The 26,499-nt window shown below is 55.1% G+C and overlaps 2 protein-coding genes across 8 annotated transcripts in view; one reads left to right on the forward strand and one right to left on the reverse strand.

Moving 5' to 3' along the window:
• The first annotated feature begins 40 nt into the window (after positions 1-40).
• PLD6 (phospholipase D family member 6) lies at positions 41-1,257 on the forward strand. The gene is made up of 2 exons (XM_065732817.1): positions 41-437; positions 715-1,257. Exons 1-2 carry the CDS (start codon positions 41-43, stop codon positions 960-962), a joined length of 645 nt encoding a protein of 214 aa, XP_065588889.1. The 3' UTR covers positions 963-1,257.
• A 4,315-nt stretch (positions 1,258-5,572) lies between these two features.
• Positions 5,573-26,499, reverse strand: part of MPRIP (myosin phosphatase Rho interacting protein) — a 56,042-nt gene continuing 35,115 nt past the window's right edge. For 4 of the 7 annotated variants that reach the window (XM_065732836.1, XM_065732835.1, XM_065732833.1 and 1 more), the window contains 13 exons: positions 26,287-26,396; positions 21,963-22,548; positions 21,100-21,216; positions 14,301-18,170; positions 12,380-12,527; positions 11,964-12,081; positions 11,205-11,364; positions 10,793-10,912; positions 10,573-10,659; positions 9,855-10,017; positions 9,376-9,461; positions 8,250-8,311; positions 6,051-6,138 (listed from right to left, as the gene is read on the reverse strand). In XM_065732836.1, coding sequence (XP_065588908.1) covers positions 8,279-8,311; positions 9,376-9,461; positions 9,855-10,017; positions 10,573-10,659; positions 10,793-10,912; positions 11,205-11,364; positions 11,964-12,081; positions 12,380-12,527; positions 14,301-18,170; positions 21,100-21,216; positions 21,963-22,548; positions 26,287-26,396 — 5,598 coding nt within the window. In that variant the 3' untranslated portion in view covers positions 6,051-6,138; positions 8,250-8,278. Of the gene's footprint in view, positions 6,139-8,245; positions 8,312-9,375; positions 9,462-9,854; positions 10,018-10,572; positions 10,660-10,792; positions 10,913-11,204; positions 11,365-11,963; positions 12,082-12,379; positions 12,528-14,300; positions 18,171-21,099; positions 21,217-21,962; positions 22,549-26,286; positions 26,397-26,499 lie in introns of all 7 variants that reach the window. The other 3 variants (XM_065732834.1, XM_065732839.1, XM_065732840.1) reach the window with 3 other exon arrangements.

Genomic DNA, 26,499 nt, shown 5'->3' on the forward strand with positions numbered 1-26,499 from the left:
GGCCGCGCGGTGTGCGCATGCGCAGTGCAGTGCCGCGGCCATGCGTGCGGGCCTGGCGCTGGGCCTGGGCCTGGCCCTGCTGCTGTTGGTCGCTGCGCGGCGGCGGCGGCGGCGGCGGCGCGCGGTGCGCGCGGTGCTGTTCTTCCCGTCACGGCCGTGCTGCACCGAGGAGCTGCTGGCTGAGGCGGAGGGCTGCGACGGCCGCCCCTCGCCCTGCCCGTGCCCGCTGCCTCGAGCCGACTGCTCCTTCAGCCGCCTGCTGCGGCTCCTGCTGTCCGCCCGCCGCTCCCTCGAGCTGTGCCTCTTCTCGTTCTCCAGCCCCGAGCTGGGCCGGGCCGTCTCCGCCCTGCACCGCCGCGGTGTCCGCGTCCGCGTGGTGACGGACGCGCAGTACATGGCGGTGAGGGGCTCGCAGATCGGCCTGCTGAGGATGCTCGGTGAGCCGCGGCCGGGCGCTGCTTTGGTGCTGCTTCCTTGGGGTCTGGGGCAGGCCTGGCTGCGGCCCCGTCCCGTTGGGGCACCTCAGCTGGTGTCTCCTGGCTGCTGCCCAGTCCTTTGGCCCATTCCCTGCCACACTGCCTGGAGCCAGGTGCAGCTGGTGGCACTCGTGTGATGGCACCTCCCTCACTGGGCGGCTGTTGTCCACGTCCCGCAATTGCCGAGGGAGGGGAAGGTGTTTTCCCGGCCCGTCACCTCCTTGTTGTGTCGTTGTAGGGATCCAGGTGCGTCACGACCAGGAGAAGGGCTTCATGCACCACAAGTTCGCCATCGTGGACAAGAAGCTGCTCATCACGGGCTCCCTCAACTGGACCGTGGAGGCGATCTGTAACAACCGGGAGAACGTAGTGATCATGGAGGACGCGGAGTACGTGCAGCCTTTCCTGGATGAGTTTGAAAGGATTTGGGAAGAGTACAACCCTGACAACTACACGTTCTTCTCCCAAAGAAAAATGAATGATTAAGCAGCTGGAAGGGTATGGAACAGATGGCGTTTGGGGGGGTTATTGCCATCAGTAGCCATCCCTGTATTACCCATCTGGTTGTCATTTAGTTAAGCTCCTCCTGAGCTGAAGTCCTCTCCATGCTGAGTTGCCACAGGTGCTAAGTGAGCAGGAATGTCCCAGCTGAGGGGTTCTGTGAGGACAGCAGCAGTAGGATGCTGTGGGCTGGCTCACTGCTGTGCCCTGCAGTGGGTGAGGTGATGTTTGCTCTGTGTTCAGGACCTGTGCGGGCAGCTGGGTGTTTTCCAGCTCGTGGTGCTGCAAAAGTTGCGAGGGCTGCAGCAAAGCTGGGGGATGTGCAGGTGGAGCGAGCACTGTAGTTGTCCTTTTGTTGGCATGAATTACTGAGTTTGTGAAAGGAAATCGGGAAAGTAGGAAGTTTTGGTTTGCATATGGGTTTCCTCTGATTTGAAGTTAATAGAGTTCCAGTGTAAATGTGTGAGCAGTGCCAGCTCATCTCCCAGCAAACCAGTGCAGGCAGTCCCTGGAAGGGCTGAGGGAAGCTGCTCTGCAGGAGCAGATGACCTCATCTGAGGAACAGCTACAGCTGCAGTGTATCTTGCACATTTGCCTGCAACTTCATTTTTAGTGCAACCATTTGCTGATCTGCTTAGAGCTTAAACTGCTCTACCAATGCTGCACCTTGCAGTGTTAATGTGCCCTTCTCTCCAAGGAGCTCCACAGCACCTGGAGTTTTTTTCCCTCATGGGTTGTTTGGTTCCAAGATCCAAATCACTACAAGTTCCTGGAGATCCACAGGGTGTTGTTTAGGACGTGGGGTAACGTGGTCAGACTGTGGGTTTGTTCTGTTGCAGAGTTGGTGTGGGTCTGGGAGAAAAAACCCCACTCTGCCATCATCTGTGATGTAGCAGCTGGGGAAGGAGCTGAGACAGTTTATTCTGTAGTAAATCCAGTTCAGCAGGTTTAGATGTGTGCTCCTTTAAATATTTAATTGTTACAGTTATACCTGCTGCATTTTCTTTGTGTAGTTATAAAAGTAAGCAGCTCACCCTGCTCGGGCTCTGCCTTCTGCTTCTTTCTTGGTGCTGTGATGTTGTTGAAGCAAGCAGCTCACTGCACAGCGTGCCAAGGGTGGTGCAAAAATAGTTTATTAGGATATCGTTTACGTAAAGTTAGGTAATTATATTTACAAAATAAAAATGATCAGCTACATCCATGGGAGCCTAGCATGACACACACGGTTGAATAAGGAATAAATACAGTGACAAAAAAAGTGATGTTTCTATTACAGAGAAGAGTTACCAGGAACAGTGATTCTTTGAAAAGCAGTGAGTAAAACTGGAGTGGAAGAGAGGAGGAGGGAAGCAGAGAGGAACTGGTGCACACTGAGAAGCAGGAGCCCCTGGCAGAGGGAATGGAATGGAGTGTGCTGCATCAATTACTGGATGGATCTGATGCAAGAGGGGCCCTTGGGGCTGCATCCAGCCAGGGCTGCAGCACAGCCGTGCTCCCTGGCCTCCTGTGCTGGGCTGCAGCCACAGCTGTGCCAGCAGCAGTGTCCCCAGCCACTCAGGTGCTGTGTGCATGCTGTGGTGCTGCTGCTGCCAAATGCAGGTTAGTGTGGAGGGCTGGCTGCTGCATCTGGGCTCGTGTCCTGTGCTCAGCTCCTGCTCACAGCCCCTCCTCATTGCCAGTAGGAGCACAGCGCGTGGTGTGTGCGTGTTGTCATGCAGGAGTCCCTTTGGCTGTGCTTCCCTTGGTGGCTAAAGCTGTGCACCACAGTGCTGACTGCTGCAAGTGCTGCTGCCACCCAAAGGCTTGCAGCATTCCCTTCTCTCTCCCCAAAACTTTATCCCTTCAAATAAGTGATTCTTTAAGATCTGGAGCCATCCACATCACCAGGTCCCAGGAGCGGGTCAAGGACTATGCACTCCAATCTACTGCCTACCTGCAGTCACCTTTAGCATTTTGCAACATGCTTTGCTCTCTCTAGTTTAGAACAAAGAGTTAGTGTTCTCGTCACATCCTGTGCACTGTCAGTGTGTGAAGAAAGCAGGAAGGATGAGAAAATAATTGTCTGTAATTGCACTAATTACTCTCCAGGTCATGGCCAGCTGGCTGCATTCAGCTGCTACTGACACGAGTGGCTCATCAGGCTCCTGCCAGCACCTCCCACACCCGTGCCTTCTTTTGGTTGTCTCCAAGTGCAGCTGCAGGGTGAGCCTCCCCTCCCTGCCCTGCCCTCACTCACTGCTTTTCTGTGCCTGTGCATTCCTGCAAAGAGCACCAACGCAATGCTGCAGCACACCACAGCACTGCCATCCACTGCAAGGATGGAGAAGAAGTTCACGGGCACAGAAAAGCTACAGTTCTCAAACCAACCTTGCTCAGGTGTCACTGAAACGAAAGGGCATGTCAGCAGCAGAGGTGGGAGAAGCTGTTTGGAGCAGCACAAAGCAGTGGGGTCTGAAAACAAAACCACAGTGCTGTCACAGGACGGAGCCCTCTGCTATTTCTGAGTCACAAATATTTACATTGCCTGCTTGGAATACTATACAGCTTTTAAATTAGTTTTGTTCAAAAGAGAATAACAAAGTATTGTTGCTTGTAAGAGAGTGGGAAAGAGGAAAGGCAACGCAAGCAGCGCTGCGTGGGCAGCACGGGACTGCAGCAGGATGGGGGCTGTGATGGTGCTGACGTGGAGGACGGGATGCAAACGATGAATGTAATTCCTTGCAGCCGCTGTCTGCAGCTGTGTCACTTCAGTGGCAGGAAGAGGGATGAAGCCCAGAGCAGGACAGAAGGATGGGGATAACTGCTGGCTTCGGGGACAGCCGAGGCCTTGCCTGCTCCTGCTGTGCAGCACTCCTGTTTTGTTCCTATTTAAGAGAGGCTTGAGCCCCAGCAGAAGGAGCTACTTGCAGGAAGGTGCAGCACAGACCACCACCCCCTTGCTTTATGCTCTTAGAACTCAGCTAAGATGGCACGTGGGGGTTTCCATCAGCCCTCTGAAGGGCTGCAGAAGCTGTGCATTACGTCAGGCTTCGCCAACAGCACCAGCCCCAGCAAATCCCAGTTCCACCTCTGCTGCAGCACCCTTCAGCCCTTTGTCACCTGTTTTCACAACCCACACGAACGTGTTGACGTGTGCTGAGCCATAAGCTGCGACCAGTCCCAGTGCTGGGTCACATCTGCTGCACCACATCTGCTCTCCTCTTCCCAAAGCCGTTCTCATGTCGAAGGATGGAATCAGTCTTTGGAGCAAAGAAAGCAAATATCCTCCTCAGCCCAACACCAGGCAGGACATGCAGAGCTGGGTATGGCGGTGTGCAGCAGGCAGCATTCCTCCCTGGGGAGTACAGTGGCATCAGTCAGCACCCACCGTGCACCCATGTGCAGGTGTAGTGGGAGAGCAAAGTGTGTCTCTTCTGGTGCTTGTGTTAAAATAATCAAGTCAGCAAAGAAAAGCAAGGCTTTCTCAGGGAACGTAGGAATGGTTGGAGTCCACTTGGCAAGAGGGAGAACAGCATGTTCTGCTCAGGTGGATGGGAAGGACAAAGTCCCACTGTGCTTCTTGAGAGGAGAAAGGCTTCCTCGTGCAGCCTTGGTGAAGATGAGTGGTGACAGTGACAAGGCCGTGTGCCAAACTCGCTCCACGTCCCAGGAGATGGCAGGGCATGAAAGCATCCCACGAGCAGAGCACAGCCCGTGCAAACCAGTGCCACCAGAGCACCCTGCAGTCACAAAGATGCTGGCAGAGGCCCCACGCACACACCTGATCACCAAGTCCCTCCACCAGGCGTGGGCCTCCAAGGCTCCTCCAGTGCTTGGATGATGGAGAACACTCCGCTGAGCTCAGGCTGGGCTGAAGCTGCACAGCAGAACATCTGGGAGGGCACACACCTGGAGAGGGAAGAGCCTTCACATCCGAGCAGCTGAGGATCCCTGCTGCCATCTCCAGGACTCCCACTCAGCCGTGCGTGAAGGTGCAGCGCAGGACAGCGTTTCTGTGTGTCTGGTGGCACTGCTGGAGCTGTCAGTGAGAGCTTCACCCCACTCAGAGCCGGGGGCAGGGCCAGGGTGCTGCAGGTGCACAAAGCACAGGGAGATGCTCCTGCAGCCAGCACTGAGCTCTGCACTCACGTTCAGTATGCGTCCACGTCTCGGCACCGAGCTGTCCGCTCCGCGTACCAAAGCTGCTGTGACTGAAGGGCTGAAGCACAGACTGGTTTTGAGACTTTTATTTCAGGAAAAGATTAACGAATTAAAAGAGGAGCTGCCCTGCTGACAGGAAGAGTCGAGTTCAAGAAGCTGATAAAAAAGGAGCATTATATGCATCGAGCACTGTGCATTTTCAGTCAATATCGGCTCTACTTTCTACTCTACTTTCCTTGGACTAGGAAAAGGGAGTTTCACATGCGCACAGACCCTAGGATACAGGGGACTCAATGAGAGGAAGGGAGTAACAGCAAAAAAACAGAGTGCTGGGCTGGATCTAGGAGAGGCAAGAAGTGACCTCACGGCTCGGCCCCAGGAACGCTTCCCTCCCTCCCGCCGCACACTGGGTACCCATAGCAGCCCTTACCCAACACCGATGCCCACCAGCATCAGCGTGGCTCCTCTGGGCCCCCGGCAGCATCCCAAAGGCTTTCCCCCCTTGTAGGTGCAAGAGATGCAACGGCAAACAAAGCTCCCGGCGTGCTCTGAGCACTGGGGGCTCGTGACAGCAGTAAGAGGGATGGCCCCCGCCCCCCAGCCCTGCACGCATACCAAGGCGCTGGCACGAAGGAGCTAGCTTATTCACAGGCTGCTGAGCCTTAATACTGACACTTAGTGTTAATGGTTTACAGTAAAGGAAGGGTCCTCCTACAAAGCGCCCAAGAGGGAAACAAAACAACAACAACAACCCCCAAAACCCACAGCCCGATCCCTTCCTCTCCCTCTCAGAGTCTCGGAAGCGTCTCACAAGCAGGGACAAAGGGGGTGGAGAGGGGGCTGGGGCCAAACGCCAGCGAGGACGGTGGTGAGCGGCGTGGGACGAACGGTGCTGGTGCTGTGCTGCCTCAAGCCGGGAGGTGCGCGTGGTGAAGCGGAGCGGGGAGAGCTAGTCGTTCTTCAAGTCCCTGGATTCAAAAAGCTTCAGGCGTTCTTGCACGGTCAGGCCTTCCTTCAGGCTCTGGGAGGGAGAAAAGAAATAGATAGAGGTGGGATGGGGCAGGTGGCAGCGAGCACAGGGATGGGGGATGGAGGGGGGGGGGAGGGGGTAGAAGGGGGGAGGCCATCCCGGAGAGATTAGTGGGGCATGCTGGAGGAGACACGCAGCTGTGGGGGGTGGTTACGTTGCCTGGAGAGAGCTGAGAGCACAGGTTAACCGAAGCGGATGAGAGAGGTGAACGCTGCTGAAAATGGGGTTAGGTCCAGGCAGGATGCGATCCCACAGCCTGCAGGGCCCAGGACTCACTGCCATATGTACCTGCAGGGCTGCGGCACGGGGCAGGCTCTGCTCCACATGTGCACTCCGCTCCAGCAGCACCAACTGCGTTTTGTCACCAGCGACAATTCCTCCTCCCAGCCCTAACCTTGCTGCAGGGTGACGCAGGGCTCGCTTTGCCTGGGTGCAGCTGTGATGCAGATTCAGCATCCAGCTGCAGTGCAGCTATCCAGCCAAACCCTGCCTCGCCAGCCTTCAGCAACAGAACTCATGCGATCTGCTGTTGCCCGTGCTTGGGAACGCAGAAGAGCTACGTGAGGGCTGCAGCCCTAGGAGCAAATCAACCTGGCCCTGCTAGGACAGCTTTATTTTAACCTGAAACCACCCCAGGGAGCCACACAGGAGTGCAGACAGCCCTCCCTCCTCCCTTTCCCTGGTGATACAGTGCAGGAATTGCAGCAGCCTTACCACTCACCTTGCAGCCAACCCACTCTGCAGCGTGTGGCAGCTCCAGCAGGCACGGACCTGCATGCAAACCCTTCTGCTAACAGGCAACCACTATGCTCCCTCTTTCTTTATTTCCTCGACCCCACTGCCTGATCACCACGGAGTCCGCACTTTCGGGCCACGTTTTGCTCAGTGTGGGTTTATCAAGGCAGGACACGGTGCTCTGAAGCTGTGCTCATTCCCACAGTTGCTGCTTTTTAAACGTTCCTCCCTCAGGCTCACAAATACAGAACAGCATCAGGGAGCAGCATGGAAATGAAGCACTGTAATGCTCCACATTCACACGGTGCATTCTTTCTTTCCAACCGACAGCAGAGCCTCTTGGGACCCAGGTCTGAGCACGCCCTTCCTGCAGAAAGTCAGCTCTGGGCTGTTTAAATGAGCAGCAACCCATGCATTCCAGTTTGCACATTCAATTTCTAATTATATGGAACCAGACACCAGAAGCCATTAGGCTGTTCTCCCTCACGGTACAAATTCCAGCAAATTCAGCCCTCAGGGATATCATGATCCATCTGAGCTGCTGATGAGGGGAGAGTAATGCAAGGTGAAGGCTGCAATGGGGGATCTTCCACCAGAGCCCCTGCGGCTCTCCAGCTATCTCCCATCACTGTTCCCTAACCTCAGTCTTCACTTTGGGCCAGGAAAATTAACTACTGCTCCAGTTCCTCAGTGTCTGTGCCCTTAGGGTTGCACTCATTTCCCACCCGTTCCCTCCTTTTGCTGGATGGCCCTGGAATCTAATGGGATGTGTGGTGCCAAGTGGTGGTAAGCAGAGGGCAGACATTGGGAAGCAGGAGGAAATCACTGGGCAAGGAAACATCCAAACAACCTACAGCAGCAGCTACAGCCAGACAAAACAGGGGCAGCCTGGAACTCCCCTCTCCAGCTGAGCCCAGGGGCACTACTGCACACTACCAGACCTCGGTGGGAAATGCATCTATAGGCAGCACTGATCCACTCCTCCACCTGGCTAACAGCAAAAAGGTTCTCGTACAGGACCCCAGTGTGGCTGAAGTTTAGTCTGTGGCATGCACAGTCACTCAAGCATGCACACTCAGCATCCCACACTCCCAACACAGCCAACAGGAAAATGTGCCTCACTGCATCCAAATCCTCCCTGTGCAGATCGCTGCGTTGGGGAGGGCAGGAGAAGGAAGGTGAGAAAGCCATATTCCCCAGGTAAGAGCAGAGACTGCTCCTCCCCTCCTCCCGTGCTATCATTAACCACAGATGAACCACTGGGTCGTTAAGAGAAGGGCCCTGGTTTGCCGTGGAGGTGTGAGCAGTGCATGCAACGAGGGCCACTCCAGCTGCGCCGCTCGGTGGGTGCCGGTGTGATTACCTACGTGGCAGGGAACCTGGACTCGGGTTCATTTCAGTTATCCCATGAGACCTGCTCAATAACGGACTGTTGGAGGAGAAAGCAAAATAAAGAAAAACAAAACAGAACAAAAACAAGAAGCTCATAAATCCTAAAGGCATTGGTGTCCGCGCAGCCCAGCCCACCCTGCCCCCCCCACGCAGCGATGCAAGCAGGCGGCGTGCCCCCGGCACAGCCCTCCTTCCCCAGGGGGTCCTGCCAACAGCACATGGGGACACCACAAGATAAGTGCTCTGAGCTGAAGTGGTGACAGGGAACCAACCCTCAGACCTGGGACAGCGAGCTCAGCCTTGCTGAGCTGCATGCTGGCTGTTTCCTGAGCTAGAAGCCCCTGCTTGCTGGCTTCTTGCTCTGCCCCAAGTCCCAACCACTTCCAGCACCAGCATCAGACCCCCACTGCCTGGGGGTGAGACGAAGAGATGTGCCCATGCCAAACATCCTGCTGACCGACCCACGCGTGAGGATGCTTTGTGAGGGCTCTGTGTGCCCTTCCTGCCTCTGTGGTCCCACAGCACCAGGCAGCGTGCAGCTCGGTGCCGTGCTGGCAGCCAGCAGGCCAAGTGGGAGCACATGGCAGAATTACAGCATCTGGGACCAACAGCAATACAGAATGGCCAGAGAAACACAGGGCCATCTGTGCTGCGTTAACACACGAGGAGAGCGTGTGCTTAACATGCCCAGCATCCAGACACTGCTGTTCCATATAAAGATCCACAATCTCACAGCACTGAACGCTGCAAAACCTGGAATGCCACGTGTGTTTCTACCCTTTGATATCACCTAAACTTCCACTGACAATGGGGACCAAATTCTGAGAGTCTGCCTGTGAGAGACCAAAGAACAGATGAACTTCGTCTTTCCCTCGGGCAAGAAGCAGCCCCACCTTTACATCTCAGGAGGGCACTGTGGGGCAGAGGGCCCTGCAGACCACATCCCATCTGCCAGCTCGGTGCTTTCCAGCTGCCATCCAGGTTAGCACTTGTGACTGGGAAATTCTCCATTCTGTTCCCCTTCCCATTTCTTCCCATCTTAAATCCCCACCAGACAGTTAACGCTGCCACCTGCCTCGCGGGGAAGAGCTGTGAGCTCACCTTTGACCTGATATTCCTTAGTTGCCGGCTAACACTGGATCTGTCTTTCTTCAAGAAATCAGGGTTGCTTTTTGATTTCATAATATCTGGGGAGAAGCAAAATGACAGCATTAGTGCAGTGCCCACTACAAGGAGCGGGGGCTTCTCTGCGTCCCAACAAGCCAGGCCTGGGCAGGGGGCTCTCAGCACAAGGCTCTCCTGGGGGGAGGTGGCAGAAGGGCTTTGAGATCCACCAGCTTCCCCTCCTGGGGCCAGAAGGAGGAACAGCCATGGGGGGCAGCACGAGCCTCCACTCCTTGCTGCCCCCTGTGAGGTTTCCACAAGGAGCAGAGGTGGGATGCAACGTGAAATGGCAAAAAAAAAAGCACCACGCAAAGCCCTATGCTCAGAGCACACACTGCACAAGGCCTCGTACACCGGGATGCACGCGCTAAACCAGGAACCCAAAGATGGCTCAGAGCGGCTGGAAGAGCACTGACCATATCCCGATACAGTGGTGTTCACAGGGGATTTCTCTCCCTGAGCTTCTGTGGCTGCTTTCAGCTGCTCTTTCAACCTGCTGATATCACAGTCTGCCTTGGCCTTCACAATGCTCAGCTCTGTGTAGATGTCTTTGTACTTGTCGCTGGCGTATTTCTTATCCTGGCAAAGGAACAAAAACAACCCGAGAGCGTGAAACAGACAGCTGGAGCTGAGGGAACGCGCCGAGGAGCACCCTGCTCACCAGCAGCTGGAGGAGGAGCAGCACCCTGCTCACCCAGCAATGCACTCTATCCCCTGCTCTGCACTTTGGAGCCCTGGGCAGTGACGTCAGCCACACACTCGCAGAGCTGCACTGGGCAGAAATGCAGGACTCGAGATGCACAGAAAGCTCAGAGTCCAGCGAGGAACAGATCCAGTGCTGGGAGGTCTCTAACGCTGAATATTTTTGCCATTTCAGATCTCTGATACGACAGGCATAGGGAAAAAACACTCAGGGAAATGTTTTCCCACAAGAAGGGAGAAGGGGCAAGTCCTGGGCTGACAGAGTTGTGGGAGGCTTTGCTGACAACACCAACATGGGCATTGAGTTTAGTTAAGGGCAAAAATGAAATGCTGTTTCAAATCTGGGGGGAAGCGAGCTGGAATCTCAGCACACACATGGGAGGCAAGCACAGCTCTTAGGGTTTGCAGAAGCAGCTCTGCAGCTGACATTACCCTCAGTGCCGTCTGCAGCTCATCTTTGAGAGAGCTGATCTCCTGCTTCAGGTACTGGATTTCTGACTCTTTGACCCGCAGCAGGACCTGCAGGACAGAAGCAGAGTGATCGCACCCCACAGCACCAAGACCCTGACAGGTAACAAAACCAGAGTGCCCGGTGCGAAATGGGGAAAGCTGGGACCCCATGCCCCCCTGTAACCCAACACACAGTGCTCACCTCCAGCTCGTAGGCATCTTTGCCCTGGGTGAGAGGCGACCCAGCAGCCTCTCCTCCACCCTCCCCTGTCAGCAAGGTCCGCAACCGCGTGATCTCCGCAGCCAGGCGGTTATTCAGCTCCTGGAAGTGGGGAGAGATGTGGTGGGATGAGCCAGGGCTCAGCAGAAGGATGGTGACATCTCCCTGCCCCTGCTCAGCACCTTCTCTGCTGCCTTACAGAGCCATACATGGGCTTTTATCACCCACCTCACATCCTCACCCCAGCTGGACACGAGCACGCCAGCCTGGGGTAGCAAAGACGTGATGCTTTTCTTTTTCTAGACCCACAGAATCATTAACCTCCACAACCACTGTATGCCCAACCAAAGCGTGCCCCTCCCCACCCTCACCCTCCCGCTGTGCCTGCCCTCACCTGGTTGTGGGCGTTGAGCTCCTGGTTCTCCCGCTGGCACTGGCGGAGGGCCTGCCTCTCAGCCTCCAGCGCCTGCGCCAGGTGGGCGTTCTCCAAGCACTTCTGGGAATACTGCTCCGACAGCACCTCCAGCTCCCGCTGCACCGACTGCAGCTCCTCCCTGGCAAAGAGACATCAGCCATTGGCACGCACATTCCTGCCCTTCCTCCGGCGCGTGGACGGGGAGATGTGTGTGCTCCCTTTGGGAAAAACCTCGCGTGCAGAGCGAGCTGACCCTTCCCCTCTCCTGGCACACTGGTGCTCGGCCACCAACCCAGAGCTCTTCTCCCACGAGGTTAAACAAGATTCCAAAACCAGGGCTGAGATCCATCAAGCCTGCACTCAGCAATGGGTTGACCTGCACACCCACACACGTCTAGCCGAGATGCATCAAAGCTGCTTGGCCATTCTGTTTGGCTTCGATGCTTTAGCCCTGCCTGGTCAGATGTGGCCCAGCTGTCCTCAGGTGACAGCAGTGAGAAAAGCAGCCCTGCCTCTGCACATCTGCAGCCTCTGGTGACCAGAACACTGCACTGAGCCCCTGAAACCCCCGAATCAAAGGCAACCTATGGCTGCAGCTGGGTTGTGACTGAGGGAAGAAGTCCCTGCGATGTCTGATTTGACTCGAAACCATCGCCAAAAACCACAGAGGAGCCCGGAGTCTCCCAGACACCGAAGCCCACCACAAAACGCAGCGACAGGCGATGGCAGCAGCCTTACAGGTACTGCCTGCGGAGGGCCTCGATGTCGGCGTTAACGCTGCTGATCTGAGAGCGCTGCGACTTCTCCAGCTCCCGCTCCAGCTCCTCCCGGTGCGCGTTCTTCATGGCTTCAATGGCTGCAGGGATGGCACAGGGTTAGCACGTGGCACCGTGATGCTCAAAGAGCAGAGCTGCTGAGGGCTTCTTTGGTTTGTTTTCTAGAGGAACAAAATAACGGAGCGAGCCCAGCGAGCTACCCCACTGCTCTGCAGCCCTTGCAGTGAGAGGCGTATAAAGCCTGGAAAAGGACCAGGAGATGGACCTCCATCCAAAGCACAGTCTCTTCCCTCTGATCTCCATCCAGCTCTCATCCCACCTCCAGTGCTGCTCCTGGAGCAAACACCCTCCCCCTTCAGCACGCAGCTCTCCCTGTACCTGAAATGGTGGCAGCTGTTTCCTCTGCCAGCAGGCGGTCCTTCTCCTCCCGCAGCTTCTCCAGCTCCCGCTGGTGCTGCCGCTGCAGGTCCTCAATCTTCTTCTGGTGTGTCTCCTCCATGGCTGCAAAGCCCCTCTCACATGTTGCCTGCAAGAGGGACCAGGGATGGGGTTGAGCTGGGAGCTGCGTGCCAGCGGGTGGTGGGCACCTGGCTGCCATCCTGGGGGTCTTCTCCCTCCCCATCCACGCAGCAGCCAGCCGGGGATGGAGATCACAAGGCTGGGGTTTGTCCTCAACCCCTGACAGAGGAAGGGAAGGGCAAGGGTAGGTTTGGGGTCAGATGTGATCAGGGAACACAGACGTGTTAAAACAGCAAAAATGACTGCTGTGCCCCCTCTGCTCTCCTTTGCAATCTGTGCTTCCAGGTGTGGCCACCTCTGGGTGGAAAGCAGACAGCTCGTGACAGCAGTGGGACCTTAATTCACAACTGAGCATCATTTCAAATGTTGCACGGGAAATGATTTCCTAATTCAATGACTAGGACTGAGTTTAGGCCAGGAAACAGGAAGTTGCACTCAGGGGATTTGGGAATCGCCAGTGGTGAAAGCTCAAATCCCATCTGGATTTCCTACACAGATCCTGCTCCTGGCCTCATGGGAGGCAAATCCAACCCCCCAGGGCACTGTGATGGCAGTAGGGCAGCAGAACCCCATGCTGCTGACCCCAAAAGCTCCCCAGGGCAGGCGTCAGAGCCCCGGGGGGTACACAGCCCTATGCGGGCTCCTCTTTCATTTCTGAAGACAGCAGGACAGCCCCCTGGGGAGCCAGAGGGACTCCATGGGAGATTTAAGGGGGACAAATTCACTTCCCAAGTGACAAAAGCGTTAACACCTACTGACCTACACTAATGCACACTCTTAAGCACCACCACTTTGTTATATAACTCTACATAACCTGTGTCACTCTCCTCTCCAGTTTTCAGCCCAGTGCCTTTCCCCTCCTCTTTATGCATTTTTCCCTCAGCACTGTTTTCTGAAACTCACAGCTCAGTGTCAGAACCTGTCTGGACTTGGTTTTCAGGATTCTTCATTACACCTTTAACACTGGAGGAAGAGGTTGGGTGCTCCTCCACAGAGCAGGAGATCCCATATGTAACGTACTGTAAATGCACTGCTCTAAGTCCAGGACATCAGAACACGTACGAAGCAGTACCAGTGTTACTGACACCACATCCTCCACCTGCTTCAGGAGGACCATCCCCACAAGGCTGGCTTCACAGCCCACCCTGACTGCTGCAGCAATCCAAATGAAGGCACTCAGGGCTTTCTGCACCTAAATCTGGGGTTCCAGTAACTGTGCACTGTTTGTCACGTTATGAATTGCTGGCATACACCATACTCCCTGTGCAGGAGATTGCAAGAGAATTTGGCATCCTTCTGCGGGAAGGTACAGCAGGAGAGCATAAGTTTCCACCTCACCTCACATTTCTGAGGGCAGCAGAGACAGACTGGAGATTTGATCAGACTGGGAAGGACAGCGTTCAGGAATGCTTCTAAAGGGAAGACACAAACAAAACGCGTGCCTCGAGCACAAAGAGAAACACTACGGTGCTGGAACTGAAGGAGAGCTGGAGTGCACGGGGCGATTTTGAAACCCTCCTTCCACCTACACGTCCAGCAGCCCTGATGCTGAGCCTCTGTCCTGTAACTTACCATCTCCTCCTCAGCAATGCATTTAGAATACCCCAGCACGGAGGAAAAGAAGCACGGATAGAACACCATGCTCTACAGAGGGCTTCTGTTTCACATTCTGGGGCTTGCTCAGGTGTGATGCCCTTAGGCCAGGCAAACCCTGGTACTGAACGCACCCTCCCAAGTACGCTCAGTGGGAGACACCGTAAAGCACAAAACGTGGTAAAACCTTTAGGTTCTCAAAGTCCTTCTGGTACTTTTCCCTCAGCGTGGATGCGCTGCCCTCCAGGTGCTTGCTCTCCAGCTCATCCCTCATCACGTTCATCTGGGCCTCCAGCTCCTGGATGCGCTCCCTCAGGCCGTGCATGGAGTCCAGGTCCCCGCTGGGTCCCTGCCCGGTGCCACCCGGCTCCCCGGCCCCCCAGCCATCCCCACCGCCCGGTCCCGATGCGGGGACCGCGTCCGGGTGCTGCTGCTGGTACTCATCGAGGGCGTGCTGCAGGTGCTGCAGGTTCTGGCTGTAGTGCTCCTGCAGCGCCTGCAGCTCCTCGCCGTGGATGGCCTGCAGCTCCTTGATCTTGGCCTGGAACTTGTCCTCCAGCATCTGCATCTGCTCCACGTGGTAGCGCTCCATGTCCTGCTTGTCGCGGGCGATGGCATCCAGCTGGTTGAGGCCCTCCGTCCTCTCGGCCTTCAGAGCATCCTCCGTCCTGTTCAGCTGTTCGATGACGCTCCGAATCTCCTCCTCGTACCGGCCCTGCAACTCGCTCAAGGTTTTGTTGTGTTTGTGCTCCTCTTCCTCCAAGAGCCTGCGCTGACCGTCGAGCTGGGACACCTTGGCTTTGAGGTCAGCGTTCTCCCGCTCCAGCACGGCGATCACCTCGCCGTACTCACCCTGCTGCTTCCTCAGCAGCTCTTCGTACTCATCCCGGAGCAGGGAGACCGTCTTCACGCGCTCCTGGCACAGCGCGTCCATGCTCTGCAAGGACTCCTTGTACGACTTCAGCTCTCTCTCGTACTCCAGGCGGACTCTGCAGGCGGCGTAACAAACCTGAGCCTGAACTATTGCATCCTGGACTAACAAAGAGGAGTACCGCTCCAGGCCTCCCATGCACGAGTGATACGAAAGACTCTGAGCCATCTTGAAGAGCTTCTGGCAATCTCTCATGGCCTCCTCAGGAGGCAGAGACAGTAAGGCAACGGAGATTTCCTTAAGAACATTGGATTTGTCCTTTAGCTGTTGGGCAAGATCTTCCTGAATGGAAACAAGAGCTTCACCACCACCGCAGCCCAGTGGGCCACGAGCCTCCTCCATCTTGGCCACTTCGTGGCACGGCCCCATTTGGAGGCAGCTCCCATCCCAGGAGACCTGGGCTCTTTCTGAAGCAACTTTCTGAATTTCAAGTGCTTCAGAGACCTGATGCACAACTCTGTCAAAATCAGGAGTCCTGTATGCTTTGAGGATTTCCTCCAACATGCACTTGTGCTGCTGGAGAGCTGTTTTGGTGTTATGGAGGTCTTCTTCGATCGTTTTTAACCTCTGGTGAAACGATTCCCTCATTTTCTGTGCCACAAACCCAAGTTCTGCCTTGATCAACGTAGCGTCTGCTACAGCACTGAAAAAACATGGAGAAAAGCCCAAACCTGCTGGTTCTGATTTGCTCTCTGCTTCTCCTTCCCTGGTGCTCAAGTGCACTCTCAGCTCCTCCACCTGGCTCCAGAACTCCCCTTCCAGCAGCAGCTTCTTAGATAGGACACCGGCCAAGTCAGCTGCTGTGTGAGAAGCACTTGCTGGCTCTATCAGAGCCACCTCTGCTGCTCCCTGGATCTCCCTGAGAAGCTGTGATATCTCAGAGCCTGCATTTTTCAGAGACTCTGATATCTGGCTGATCAGAGAGGCCTCAAAGGCCACTCTCTCAGACAGCCACCTCAGCTGGCCCGTGTCAAACGTCCCCGCTGGCTGCTCCTCGGAGACGGGCCCCCCTTCACCCAGCACCCCCCCCTCTGACGCAGGGGACCCTGCGATAAGGCCCTGGCTCTGCTGACACTCAGGCAGGACCAGAGCCCCTCTCAAGGCCTGGACTGCACTCGATAGGGTTGTTTCCATGCTGGATAGCGTAACAAGGAACAAATCACCCTCTTTCTCCTTGTCTGACTCAGGCAGAGATCTGAGCTGCTCCCTGCACTTCTCTAAGTAAGCCAGCGCTTCGTCGTTTTTCATCTGGAAACCTCCCAGCTCGCTAACGTGGCTTTCTATGAGCTTGAGCTTCTCCTGCCTCTCGCTCTCCAGCTGCGAGACAAGAGCACTGACTTGGGACAAGCTGCTCTGGAGCTGCTCCCGCAGCTGAGACTCCGTGCTGGCCCACTGGTGGTGCAGGGCGATGAGCGTCTCCTGGTTATGGCCGTGCTGGCTCTCGAGCTTCATGGTTACGTCTTTCAGTTTTTCCTCTGTAATATACAGCTTGGTTTCCAGAGAGTGGATGATGGACAGGTAGGTCTCGGAGTCGCTTGCTGCTGCTGACGGGTAGCCAGGAGCTGGCTCTGAGGACATGCTTTCTTCAGACAACGACCTGTCCTGGCTGGTGTCGGAAGAGGTACTGCTCGTCCAGTTTTTCTCTGATCCATCCGGGTGGATATATTTTTGGCACTGGATGCTCGAGAAACGGATTCTCTGCCTCTTGGCCCCCATGGTTCCTACGTCAGGCTTTGCTAAGGCTTTCTGAGCCAACTCCTGGTCCTGGAGCTCCGCAGCTTTGGAAGGAGAGCCAAATTCCTCTGCTTGCCTCTGGCTGCTCTCAAGAACCTCCTCCTCCTGCTCCTTGAGAGCATAGGTCAGAGCTGGGAGGGCATCGTGAGTCGGCAGAGGCTGCCCCAGCTGAGATGGGTGACTTTCATCAACCTCGAGATGGGGGCCAATGTCTTCTGCCTCCTCAGCACACAGCTCTGTGCCTACGCTAGTGAATTTCCTTAAAGCCTCCTCCTTGGCCTTCAGCTTTACTTTAGTCTCCTCTAAACTGCTATCCAAAGCAACCACTTTAACCAAAGCCTCGCTGAGATCTTGATCTTTCTTCTCCACAATTCTTAAGTGCATTTCCTTAACATGTCTCAGCTCCTCTTCTTTTTCTTTCAGCACTTTCTGCACACCCTGGAACTGATCCGACACCTCCTCGAACGATTGCTCCAGATTGTGGTAGTTGGTCTCTTCCATTTTCAGCTTGGCTTGCAGCTTTGCAACCTCGTTATCCGACTCGGCAACTTGATTCATGAGCTCGTGGAACCGACATCTGATCTGATCTCTTTCCCTCTCGAGCTCCTTGATGTGCTCGCCCAGTTTCTGGATGCTGGCCTCCTTCAGCAGCAGCTGCTCCTCCAGCTGGTGGACAAGCTCGCTGCCCTCGAACTTAGCGCTCAGCTTTTCCTTCTGCAGAATTTCCATTTGCTGCTCGCTGTTTTGCAGCTGATTCTCGTACTCGTTGGCCCTATCCTCCACCTCCTTCAGACTCCGTATTAAAACCTGCTTTTCCCTCTCACAGCTCTCCAGCAACGCCTCGTAATTCTTCTGCAGCTTCTCCTCCATGACGATGCGTGCCTGCTCGCTGGCGTTCAGCTGCCTGCTCAGCTCTGCGATCCTGTCCTGCAGCCGCTGCACCTCTTTCTGGTGGTCCCTCTGCAGAGCCTGCTGCATTTCCAGGTCCCGCAGCTCCTGGGTCTTCTCGAGGAGCAGAGCCTCGGCGTTCTTCAGCTTCTGCTCACTGGCCTTCAGCTGGGAGCTGAGCGCAGCCTCACCGTGCTGCCACTCTTCCAGCTGCTCCTTGGCCTTCTCCTTCTCGCTCCTCAGGTCGCTCCTCAGCTTGGCCAGGGTCTGCTCCTTGATGGAGAGCTCGGCCGCCGCGTTGCTGAGCCTCGCCTGCAGGCTCTGAATCTCGGCTTCGTGCTGCCGGATGATGTCCTTAGCCTCGGCGTAGCTGCGCTTCAGTGACTGGATCTGCTGATTGATCAGCTCTTGACGCTGGCATTGGGCTTCCAGCTCGCTTTGGAGGTCTTGGTTGACTTTGTGCAGCCTCTGCCAGGCACCTGATGGCGAGGCGGCCACCTCGGTCTTAAAAAAATCGATTAAATACTAGATTAGTAACACTCTTGGCTCTCCCTTCTGAGTGTCACACCTCTGGCCAGGCAGGCCACGGAAAAGCTCCTCGCAGCCATTTGGCTGCTACCCACAAACTCCAATTGGGATGATTTGTTCTTGGCACAATTTTATTTTGTCTAAGTTTTTTTTTTTTTTTCCTTTTTTTTTTCTCTAAATGAGCAACAACTGCTTTCCAGTAACAGAAAACATGGACCGTAACATCAAAACAGCTGTACAGTCACAGGCTTAAAGGAGAACAACCAAAAATCAAACGGAACCAAAAACAGAAAACAAGAATAAAAAGAGCAATGAAAAAGGAACACCAGCAGTAAAACAGAGACAGACAGACAAGAGAAAAAACTGGACGGGTGAGAAGGAGGGGAAGGGGACAGGCTGAGAAGGAAGGAACTGCTTTTAGTGTGTTGGTTCGTTTTGCCGTGAAACAAAAAGTGCACAGTTGAGGTACCACAGTCCTACCGAACAAAAGCAACGACAGAAAGTGAGGTGGCAGCAAATGACATCACTTCCCAGCAGAACGCAGCAGACAGGACAGCCGGCGTGGCGATGTCATTTCGGGGACTGCTAGACAGGACTGATTGGCTGCTCAGTGCATTAGAGAGATGCTGTTATGCTAGAGCTTAAGGCTAGGAAGGATCTAAGTTCTCTACCTGTAAAAACAAAACAAAAGAACAAAAAAGGACAAAATAAAAAGCCCAACAAGTGAAGGGGGGGGGAAATGGGGGGGGAGGGGGGGGGAAGGTATGATGAGAATGTAAAACAAAAGAAACCAACCTTTGTGAGATTCAAACCAGAGCGATGTAGCATGCAAAGAGAAAACTCACAGAGAGTCATGCAATAGGCGACAGAAATTATGTATCTTTAAAACAAAATACACAGACAGGAAGAGGCAAGAGAAGCACAGCGTTAAGCCTAGCAATTTGGCCTGCCCTGCTGTACTCTGGTTGCTGGTAAGGAAAGCCCACAGATGTGACACTCAGTTATGTTAAGTTAAATTTCATGCTTTACACCAAAAAAAAAAAAATCCATGCAAGAACATCCGCCCGGGGACGGGTTAGTAAGTGCCCCCTCCCACCCACTGGGACCGCAGCTGAGGAAACCACGGGGCAGTCTGAGCCCCTGCCATGCCCCCCAGTAGGATGCCGTGTCCCGAGGGTGCTGTGAGCGACAGAAGGGTTGTTACAGGAGGGCAGAGAGGCTGCAGTGCACAGCACATGCATCGGGGTGCTCATCTCGGCAGCTGCCTTACAGAACAGTGTCCTTCGTGTCTGCCTGGGGCTGCCACAGGGCTCGGGAGGGACGGGCTGGCAGCGAGCGGGGTCAGCACGGGAACCTCTTGGAAATTAGGGGGTGATGGAGGTATGGGGGAGTGACAAGTTCAGAGCGTGGATCCAAAAAAGGCTGTGATGCTTGCCCGCGGTTTGGAGCTGAAGAAAAGCTCAAACGACAACCTGCTTCCATCTCTTCACCCCAGTAGGGTTTAGTGGGGATACTCCCTTCTGCAGCAGGGCCTTAACCCCTCTGCTCCCACAGAATGCAAGAAAATGAGGGATGAGGAAAAGAGATCCTCAGACCCTTCCAAAAACCCTGCCCAGCTTCTGTGGGGACACTTCTTAGTGCAACAAAGGTTTGCACAGCCCCTCTGCAGACTTTCCCTCCTGTGCTCCCCTGTACCAAATTGCTAGGGCCAGCCTCAGCATGACAGCAGATGGATGCAGCACCCAGCTTTGTCCCTGCAGGAGATCCTCCCTGCACCTCTGACAAACCTCACTTCTCACCCATCCCACCTAACAGCCTTACAGACGCCGAATCTGCGGTGCAGAACAGGATGGGGCTGTCTCCCTAGCCCTGACTTATTTGCTAGCTCTGTGTCATTTTCTTCTCCTTCCTGTCCCCAGAGACTTTCTTCCAACATTGCCAAATGAAAACAGCACTCCTCCCTGCAGGTACTGTAGCTTGAGGGCTCCCAAACAAATGCATTAATAATAACTCCTCCATGGAGATCAACAGTCAGGAAGGCAAGACATCTGGGCTGGCTCCTCTGACTATGCAGTTTCCTCAGGGGAAATTTCTCCTTTGAGAAACTAACACAGATTTCAGGTTTGCTGCCACAGAAGCACAGTGTGCAGCCACACAAGCATCCAGAGTCACTCTGGCCCAACGGGGGCAAGCAGATCAAAACCCCAACCAGCAGAGCCAGGAGTGCCCTGCAAGCTTCATGCCTTCTCTGGAGTGCAAATGCTTTCAGAGAAGGAGGTGGCAAAAGCCCACAGTTTGGAGGTGGGGAGGAAAGGCTTCCCAAGAGATTCTCTAATCTCTTTTGACAAAAATTCCAAAACCCTTCCAGGCCTTCCTGAGGAAAGGCACCTTGCAAGAGAAGAAACCATCCAAGTGCTCCAAGACAGCAGCCAGGCTGTCCCAGGGCGAATCACGCTCAGGAATGCCTCTGCATCTGCTGGGTTTGCCAAGGAACAATCACACTAATAGCCCAGGCCAGGAGAAACACAGGGCCACGAGATGCTCAGAAAGCCTGATGCCTGTCTTAGTGCATGACACCTGGGACTCAGAAAGGGGGATTGGAACTGTTGCAAAGGCAAATGCAGTACAGGCTGAACTCAGAGATAGGATCTCAGCCTATCTACAGTGGCTGTGTTTTGTTTTCTTCTGGGGAAGACAACTGGCAGAGTTATCTCCTGCCTGCTGCAACCCGAACCAGAGGTTTCAGTAAGCAGGCAAACCTTTTTAAATGACAGAATTAGCAACTTTTCCAAGAAGGTCAGATCTCTTGGAGCCTGCTCAGTGCTGCACATCACTGCAAAGCAGGGTGTGCCCGGACCGAAGCGCACTGGGAGGACGGCTTTCCAAATCCTCCCAGCTCTCCTACCTGCAACACGTAGCCCTCACGGGCGCTCTGCTCCCGGCCCAGTGCCACTTTCAGCTGGTCCTGCAGGTGCCGGTTCTGCTCCAGGAGCTCCAGGGCCTCCTTCTGTTTCTGTTCCAGCTGGAGGGACACGAACAGAGACAGCGTCCAGCGAGCGGGCAGGAGCTCAGCCATCAGCACAGGGCTTCCCGCAGCACTGCTCTGTGGCTGGGATTTCATTTTAACAAAGTCCCTCCCCCTGAAAGAACTGCGTTGTGCTCGAGTTTAATTCGTAAAGCTCAACGCTGCAAAGGAGGAATGGCACCAGCTCGTGCCAGGCATGGCCCAGGCAAATCCCACCCCAGTTCAGACTGGCGATGCTCCTGGTTACTCCGTGCCCATACTGCTTTCATTCCGGTTAATACACCTCAATCCCAACTAACAATGATCTTTGTTATCCTACATATGGACCTCTTCCAAGTGAGCTGAGCCTTCTGTTCCTTTCCTAAAATCTTGAGATCGTTTGATGTAGGCTCACAAGAAGGGAACCTTTGTGGCACGCGCTGCAATTCCAGCCCGTTTATGGTTTTGTAGGTATAACTGCAGACACAAATCTCCACGGCTGCAGAGGCACGCAGAATTAAGAGTTTAAATTCAGAGCCTAGTTAATATGCCTCAGTTGTGCTCATCTCACAAACAGCAGAAGCATCCCTGTTGGGTGCGGGCTGGAGGAGGCAACGGGGTGCTACCTGAGAGAGCAGCACTGCGAACAGAGAACGGACACAGACCTACGCCCCAAGGGACCCTGCAGCATACGCCTGCTCACTGTTATCCCAAAGCAGGAACGAATGCAGCTTTTTAAGCCTGGCTCAGGCTTCCTGCTTTACCTCCTTCTCCAGCAGTGTGGTCAGGTGCTGCTTTGCCAGCCCCTCATCCCGGTCCTCGGCATGGGCGAGGTGCAGGGGCGCGATGGGGATCTGCTTCTCCTCCCGCAGCGGGGTGGTCTCCACCTGGTGCCACCGCTGCTCGATCTCCACGTGGACGTTCTGCGGTTTGATGTCCGTGGGGACGGGCAGGATGCGATCCACCTCCATCCTCAGCGTCTCCTCCGCTCCTGCTCCATCCACGGCATCGACCATCTCGAAGCGTTTGCGCCGCTCCTCGCGCCGCCGGGCCCGCTCCCGCTCCAGCTCACCCGGGTCGGTGTCGGCGGTGCCCGTGTCCCTGGGGAAGGTGGCAGTGCCACTCCTGGAGGACTCGGTGGCATTGGCACGCTCCTGAGCCAGGGCTTGCTGGATGGGGCGGAACTCAGCCCAGTCGAAGGTCTTGGATCGCCCTTCTCGCCGGCGCTCCCGTGCACGGCTCCGCTTCTGCTCCGGGTCCAGTTCAGTTTGTTCCGTGTCTGGCTTCTCGCTGGGCTTTGGGCTGGGCTCAAAGGATGAGCTCATTTTGCTCTTCTCCTCCGGGAGGGAGCTGAGGGGTCAGAGAGAGAGAGCAAAAGAAAGCATCACTGGGTGCTCGAGGAGGTCAGGCACTCCCAAGCATGCCTCCAAGAGCTGGGTGGAGAGGGGCTGCCAAAGCCCAAGCCAAAGCCAGGTGCGTGCCCCCTGCCCCTCCACCTCCCGGCACCTCTCAGGCGCAGGAGCCCTTCCCTGGGTCACACCAGTGTGCAAAGCCACAGTGCAAGTGGCCCTGGGGAACGGCCAATCCCAAACACTCCTCCTTAGCAGCCACCCTGGGCTCGAAGTGGCCCCAAATCATCTCCATGGGCTGGGGAGAGGCTTCGAGCGCTCCTCCAGAGTCTGCCCACACTAATCAGTGTGGCCACATCCTGGGCTAGCAAGGACGATGCCACCAGTCCCAGCAAAGTCAGCCTGGTTTCAATGCTGTGGAGAAGCACAGAGCTGCCCCAAATGTCTTTGGTAATTGGGGTCTGGTTTTCCTTGAGCTCAGCAAAGTCGGGCTATGAACGGGGTTAAAAACTTCTCCGTGCCACTATGTGCACTGAAGGCACTGATCTGCCACACATGCCACAGCTGGTGCAGCAAGGAGAGCAAGAGTTACACAACACGCCACGGCCGTCCCCCAAAACGCTGCTTCTCAAGCAAGGAATGGTTTTCAGTGCTGAGTTAAAGGGTTGAGTGGGGAGACATACTCGTCAAGCAGGGAAAGAGAAAAGGGGAGGGCAATACCGCTTCCAACCTATGGGCAGCCCATGATGCAGTTCTAGCTCATTAGGGGCAGACATGCCAGCCTTGGAGCATGCAGATCAAAATTAAAATAAAGAGGATGGCTGTGTGTTAACCTTGCAAAGGAATCCCGTCCCGAGAGGACAGCAGGCGTCTGCCAACCCCTTTGCTACCAGGATCCCCCTCGCAGGATGCCTCCTGCAGCACAGCCCTCCATTCCCACATCCTGCACAACCATGGAGATGAAGCACAGCCTGGCTGAGTTTTCCAGAAGGACACAGGGAGCAGAGCCAGAGGGCAGCTGTCCGGGCCCTCTGCTGCAGGCAGATCAACACACTCCACGAGCACCACTAGTCCCAAAGACAGCAGCACAGAGGGCTTCTCCAGCACATGGAGCAAACCCAGCTCCCCAAAACAAAGACTGGAGCAGAACTGTGTGGATCCAGGGCTAGTATCTTCTGATACACCTCCATCCACGACCAAACAACATTCTCTGTAGAGTTGGGTTTCAAGAAATTCTGGTAGCAACAGGCTGAGACCAGCTTGGAGGTAACTCCTTCCTCAACAAACCCAGAAGGCACCACGATGGAGCCCTGCTCCACACCCACGAGAAGATGCTGCACAACTCCAGAACACACCCCCAGCCAGGCACTCAATGCAGAGTCACTCAGCAACTACAGCTGCATTTTAAAATAAGTAAAACAGAGAGGAGATGGCACCTTAAGATGAAGAAAGATGGACTAGAAAGAAAGGGAGTCCTGGGGCCTCTCAGATGTTGTTGAGCAAAAGAAATGACATTGCTCTGAACACTGTGGGAGAAGCCAGGAATTGGACTCAATGATCCTTATGGGTTTCTTCCAAATAATAATGGGATATTCAAGGACTCTATGAACCTCGATGCCCAGAGGTGCCACTGCTGCCAGCCCGTTCCTCCTGCACAGATCCCAAAGGGCACAGCACCATAAGACCCAACAGACAGCCCCAAAATTTGGCACTTCATCTCCCAGCAGCACTTCAGAGCTGCTGATGCTGCTCATGCATTTCACACCTCCTTCCTTCCAGATAAATTAATTCTGGCAAGGGGAGATTTATAGGTCAAGCAACAGAGAAGATGGTTTCTAACAGGGATGGCTGCAAGTGGAGTGCAAGCTCCAAGGTGAGCGAATGAGGAGCACGAGGAATCACGAGCACAGGGAGTGGGAGCTCAACCAGGGGCTGCAGCAGCCTCCTTGCTCCTTGTGCATGCTTTACATGTGCGGGGCCATCACTGTGTAATTAGCACCTCTGCAGATGGCAGGGCAGGGAGCAGGGCAGTGCCTGCCCAGATATAAACAGTAATTAAGACTTGACTAACAAGGAAGCGTGCACTGGGCTCAGTGGGGACACAGAGGAGGGCGACGGGAGCCGGCAGCCCCATCCCAAGCTGCTCACATGGTGAGGATGCCAACACTGCATCAAAGACACACAACAGGCTGTGCTACGCCGCGCTCACCCCGCAGCCCAAGGGCTCCCCAAAGGGCCCTGGTGCATGCAGAGCTCAGCACTGTGCCTTGAGCCCACGTGCACCGCGCTTGGAAGCAGCCCAGGGAAAAACAAGAGCACCTATAAAGCCCTCATCGTCAGCTCCAGGCTCAAAGTTGCTGTGTGTTTACGCAGCATAACAAGTTACTGCATGACTGGCACCCGGACCTCCTCCGTGGGGTAAAGCTGACCCAAACCATGCCACGTGGGCTCAGAGAAGCAGACAGTGAGCACAGGAGCACCGGGATGCAGTAACCTGCTAGGCTATGCATAGATATGGCTCTTTAAAGGCCGAGAGGTCCCCTCAAATCTCCTTGGTCTTCATCTTCACGTCTAGTCACAACGGAAGGTACCAGTGTGGGGGACTCAAGTGTCAAGACCAGGCTGCTTCTTCCCTTCTTTCTGGCTTTTATCGAAAAGAAAAATAAAGGGGGAAACAAACAAACAAAAAAAGAAAAGAAAAATAAATGAAAACCGCAGAACTCCCCATCCGAGGTGCAGAAAAGGAGGAGCATGCAGTGAATCACAAGATATACAAACCACAACATGTTAATACAGGAGAGAACACAGTTTTCCAACCTGGGCTTCAGCACGGATAGTTTCAAAGAGAAGTTTTTCCTGGGATTGCATGGAAATCAAACACACAGAGGAATGAAGAGCGAGGCGGCTTCCCCGACATCCCGTGAACCCACTGGAGCTTGGGAATGGATGGACGGGTGCCAAGCAGGGTGGGCAGAGGGGCTGAAGCATCCGCAGCCAGAGGTGCCGGTGAGGAGGGCCATGCCACCAAGGCAGACTCCAAACCTGGCAAACCCTACTGGCTGCAGCCACAGTAAGGACGGGAGACAGTGAACGCTGTGGCTGTGATCAGGAAGCCCATAGGAGCGTGGCTGGTGCGGCTGGTTAGCTGTGAGGGGCTCAAATGTCCCTCCCCGCAGCCTCAAGCGCTCATGGTCGGTTCTCAGGGAACCAAGGGGCCCCTTCCTCTGGCACTGGTGGCAGGAGGAGTCAGGGATATTGCTAAAGAGCAAGGGAAGGAGCTGCTGCTAGCTGGAAGATTGAAAGGGAAGGGAGGCAGTTGGTTGGATGGAGTTTAAAGTCTGTCAGAGCCAAAGAGCTTCTCCTCCAGCCCTGTGACCCGCAGCGGGGCCGGGCAGCTCGTGCTGAACAGTAGCCAGAGGAAAGGGGGAACCCAGCACAGCTGAATCCAAGTGGTTTCACAATACCTGGTGGGAATCCAGAGGAGCCTTGATATAGGAACAGTATTTCATATTCCTACGCACAAATTAAAGCCACATTTTCAACCCTCTTTGTAAACCACATCGAGCAACTCAGCATTACCAGCATCCCCACAAAGCGTATCCAAATCAAGCCCAGAGAGAGGGATGTATGGAAGAGCCAGAGCTTCCAGGGGCAGACAGGCTCAGAAGGAGGAAAGCACAGGGACAAGGAAGAGCTACTCCTGCACAGCAAAGCACTGCAGGGGCTGTGACCCCCTTACCTCGTTACGTCGGGTGCGGTGGTGGGGCGGACGTGCTTCATGATGGTCTGAATCCAGTTGCGGCGGATGCCAGACGTCATAGCAGAGAGGGTGAATTCGCCTTCCTTCGTCTGAGGAGAGCAGGGACTGGCTCAGAGCTGTGGGCTGCACCCACCACACACCCCACAGCCACCCCGAGCACCCGGCCCCAAGCACCCCTTCCCCACACCGTCC

The sequence above is a fragment of the Cyrtonyx montezumae genome, unplaced genomic scaffold, assembly GCF_038088225.1.
Source record: "Cyrtonyx montezumae isolate F1298 unplaced genomic scaffold, pur_monq_1.0 scaffold_16, whole genome shotgun sequence".
NCBI lineage: Eukaryota > Metazoa > Chordata > Aves > Galliformes > Odontophoridae > Cyrtonyx > Cyrtonyx montezumae.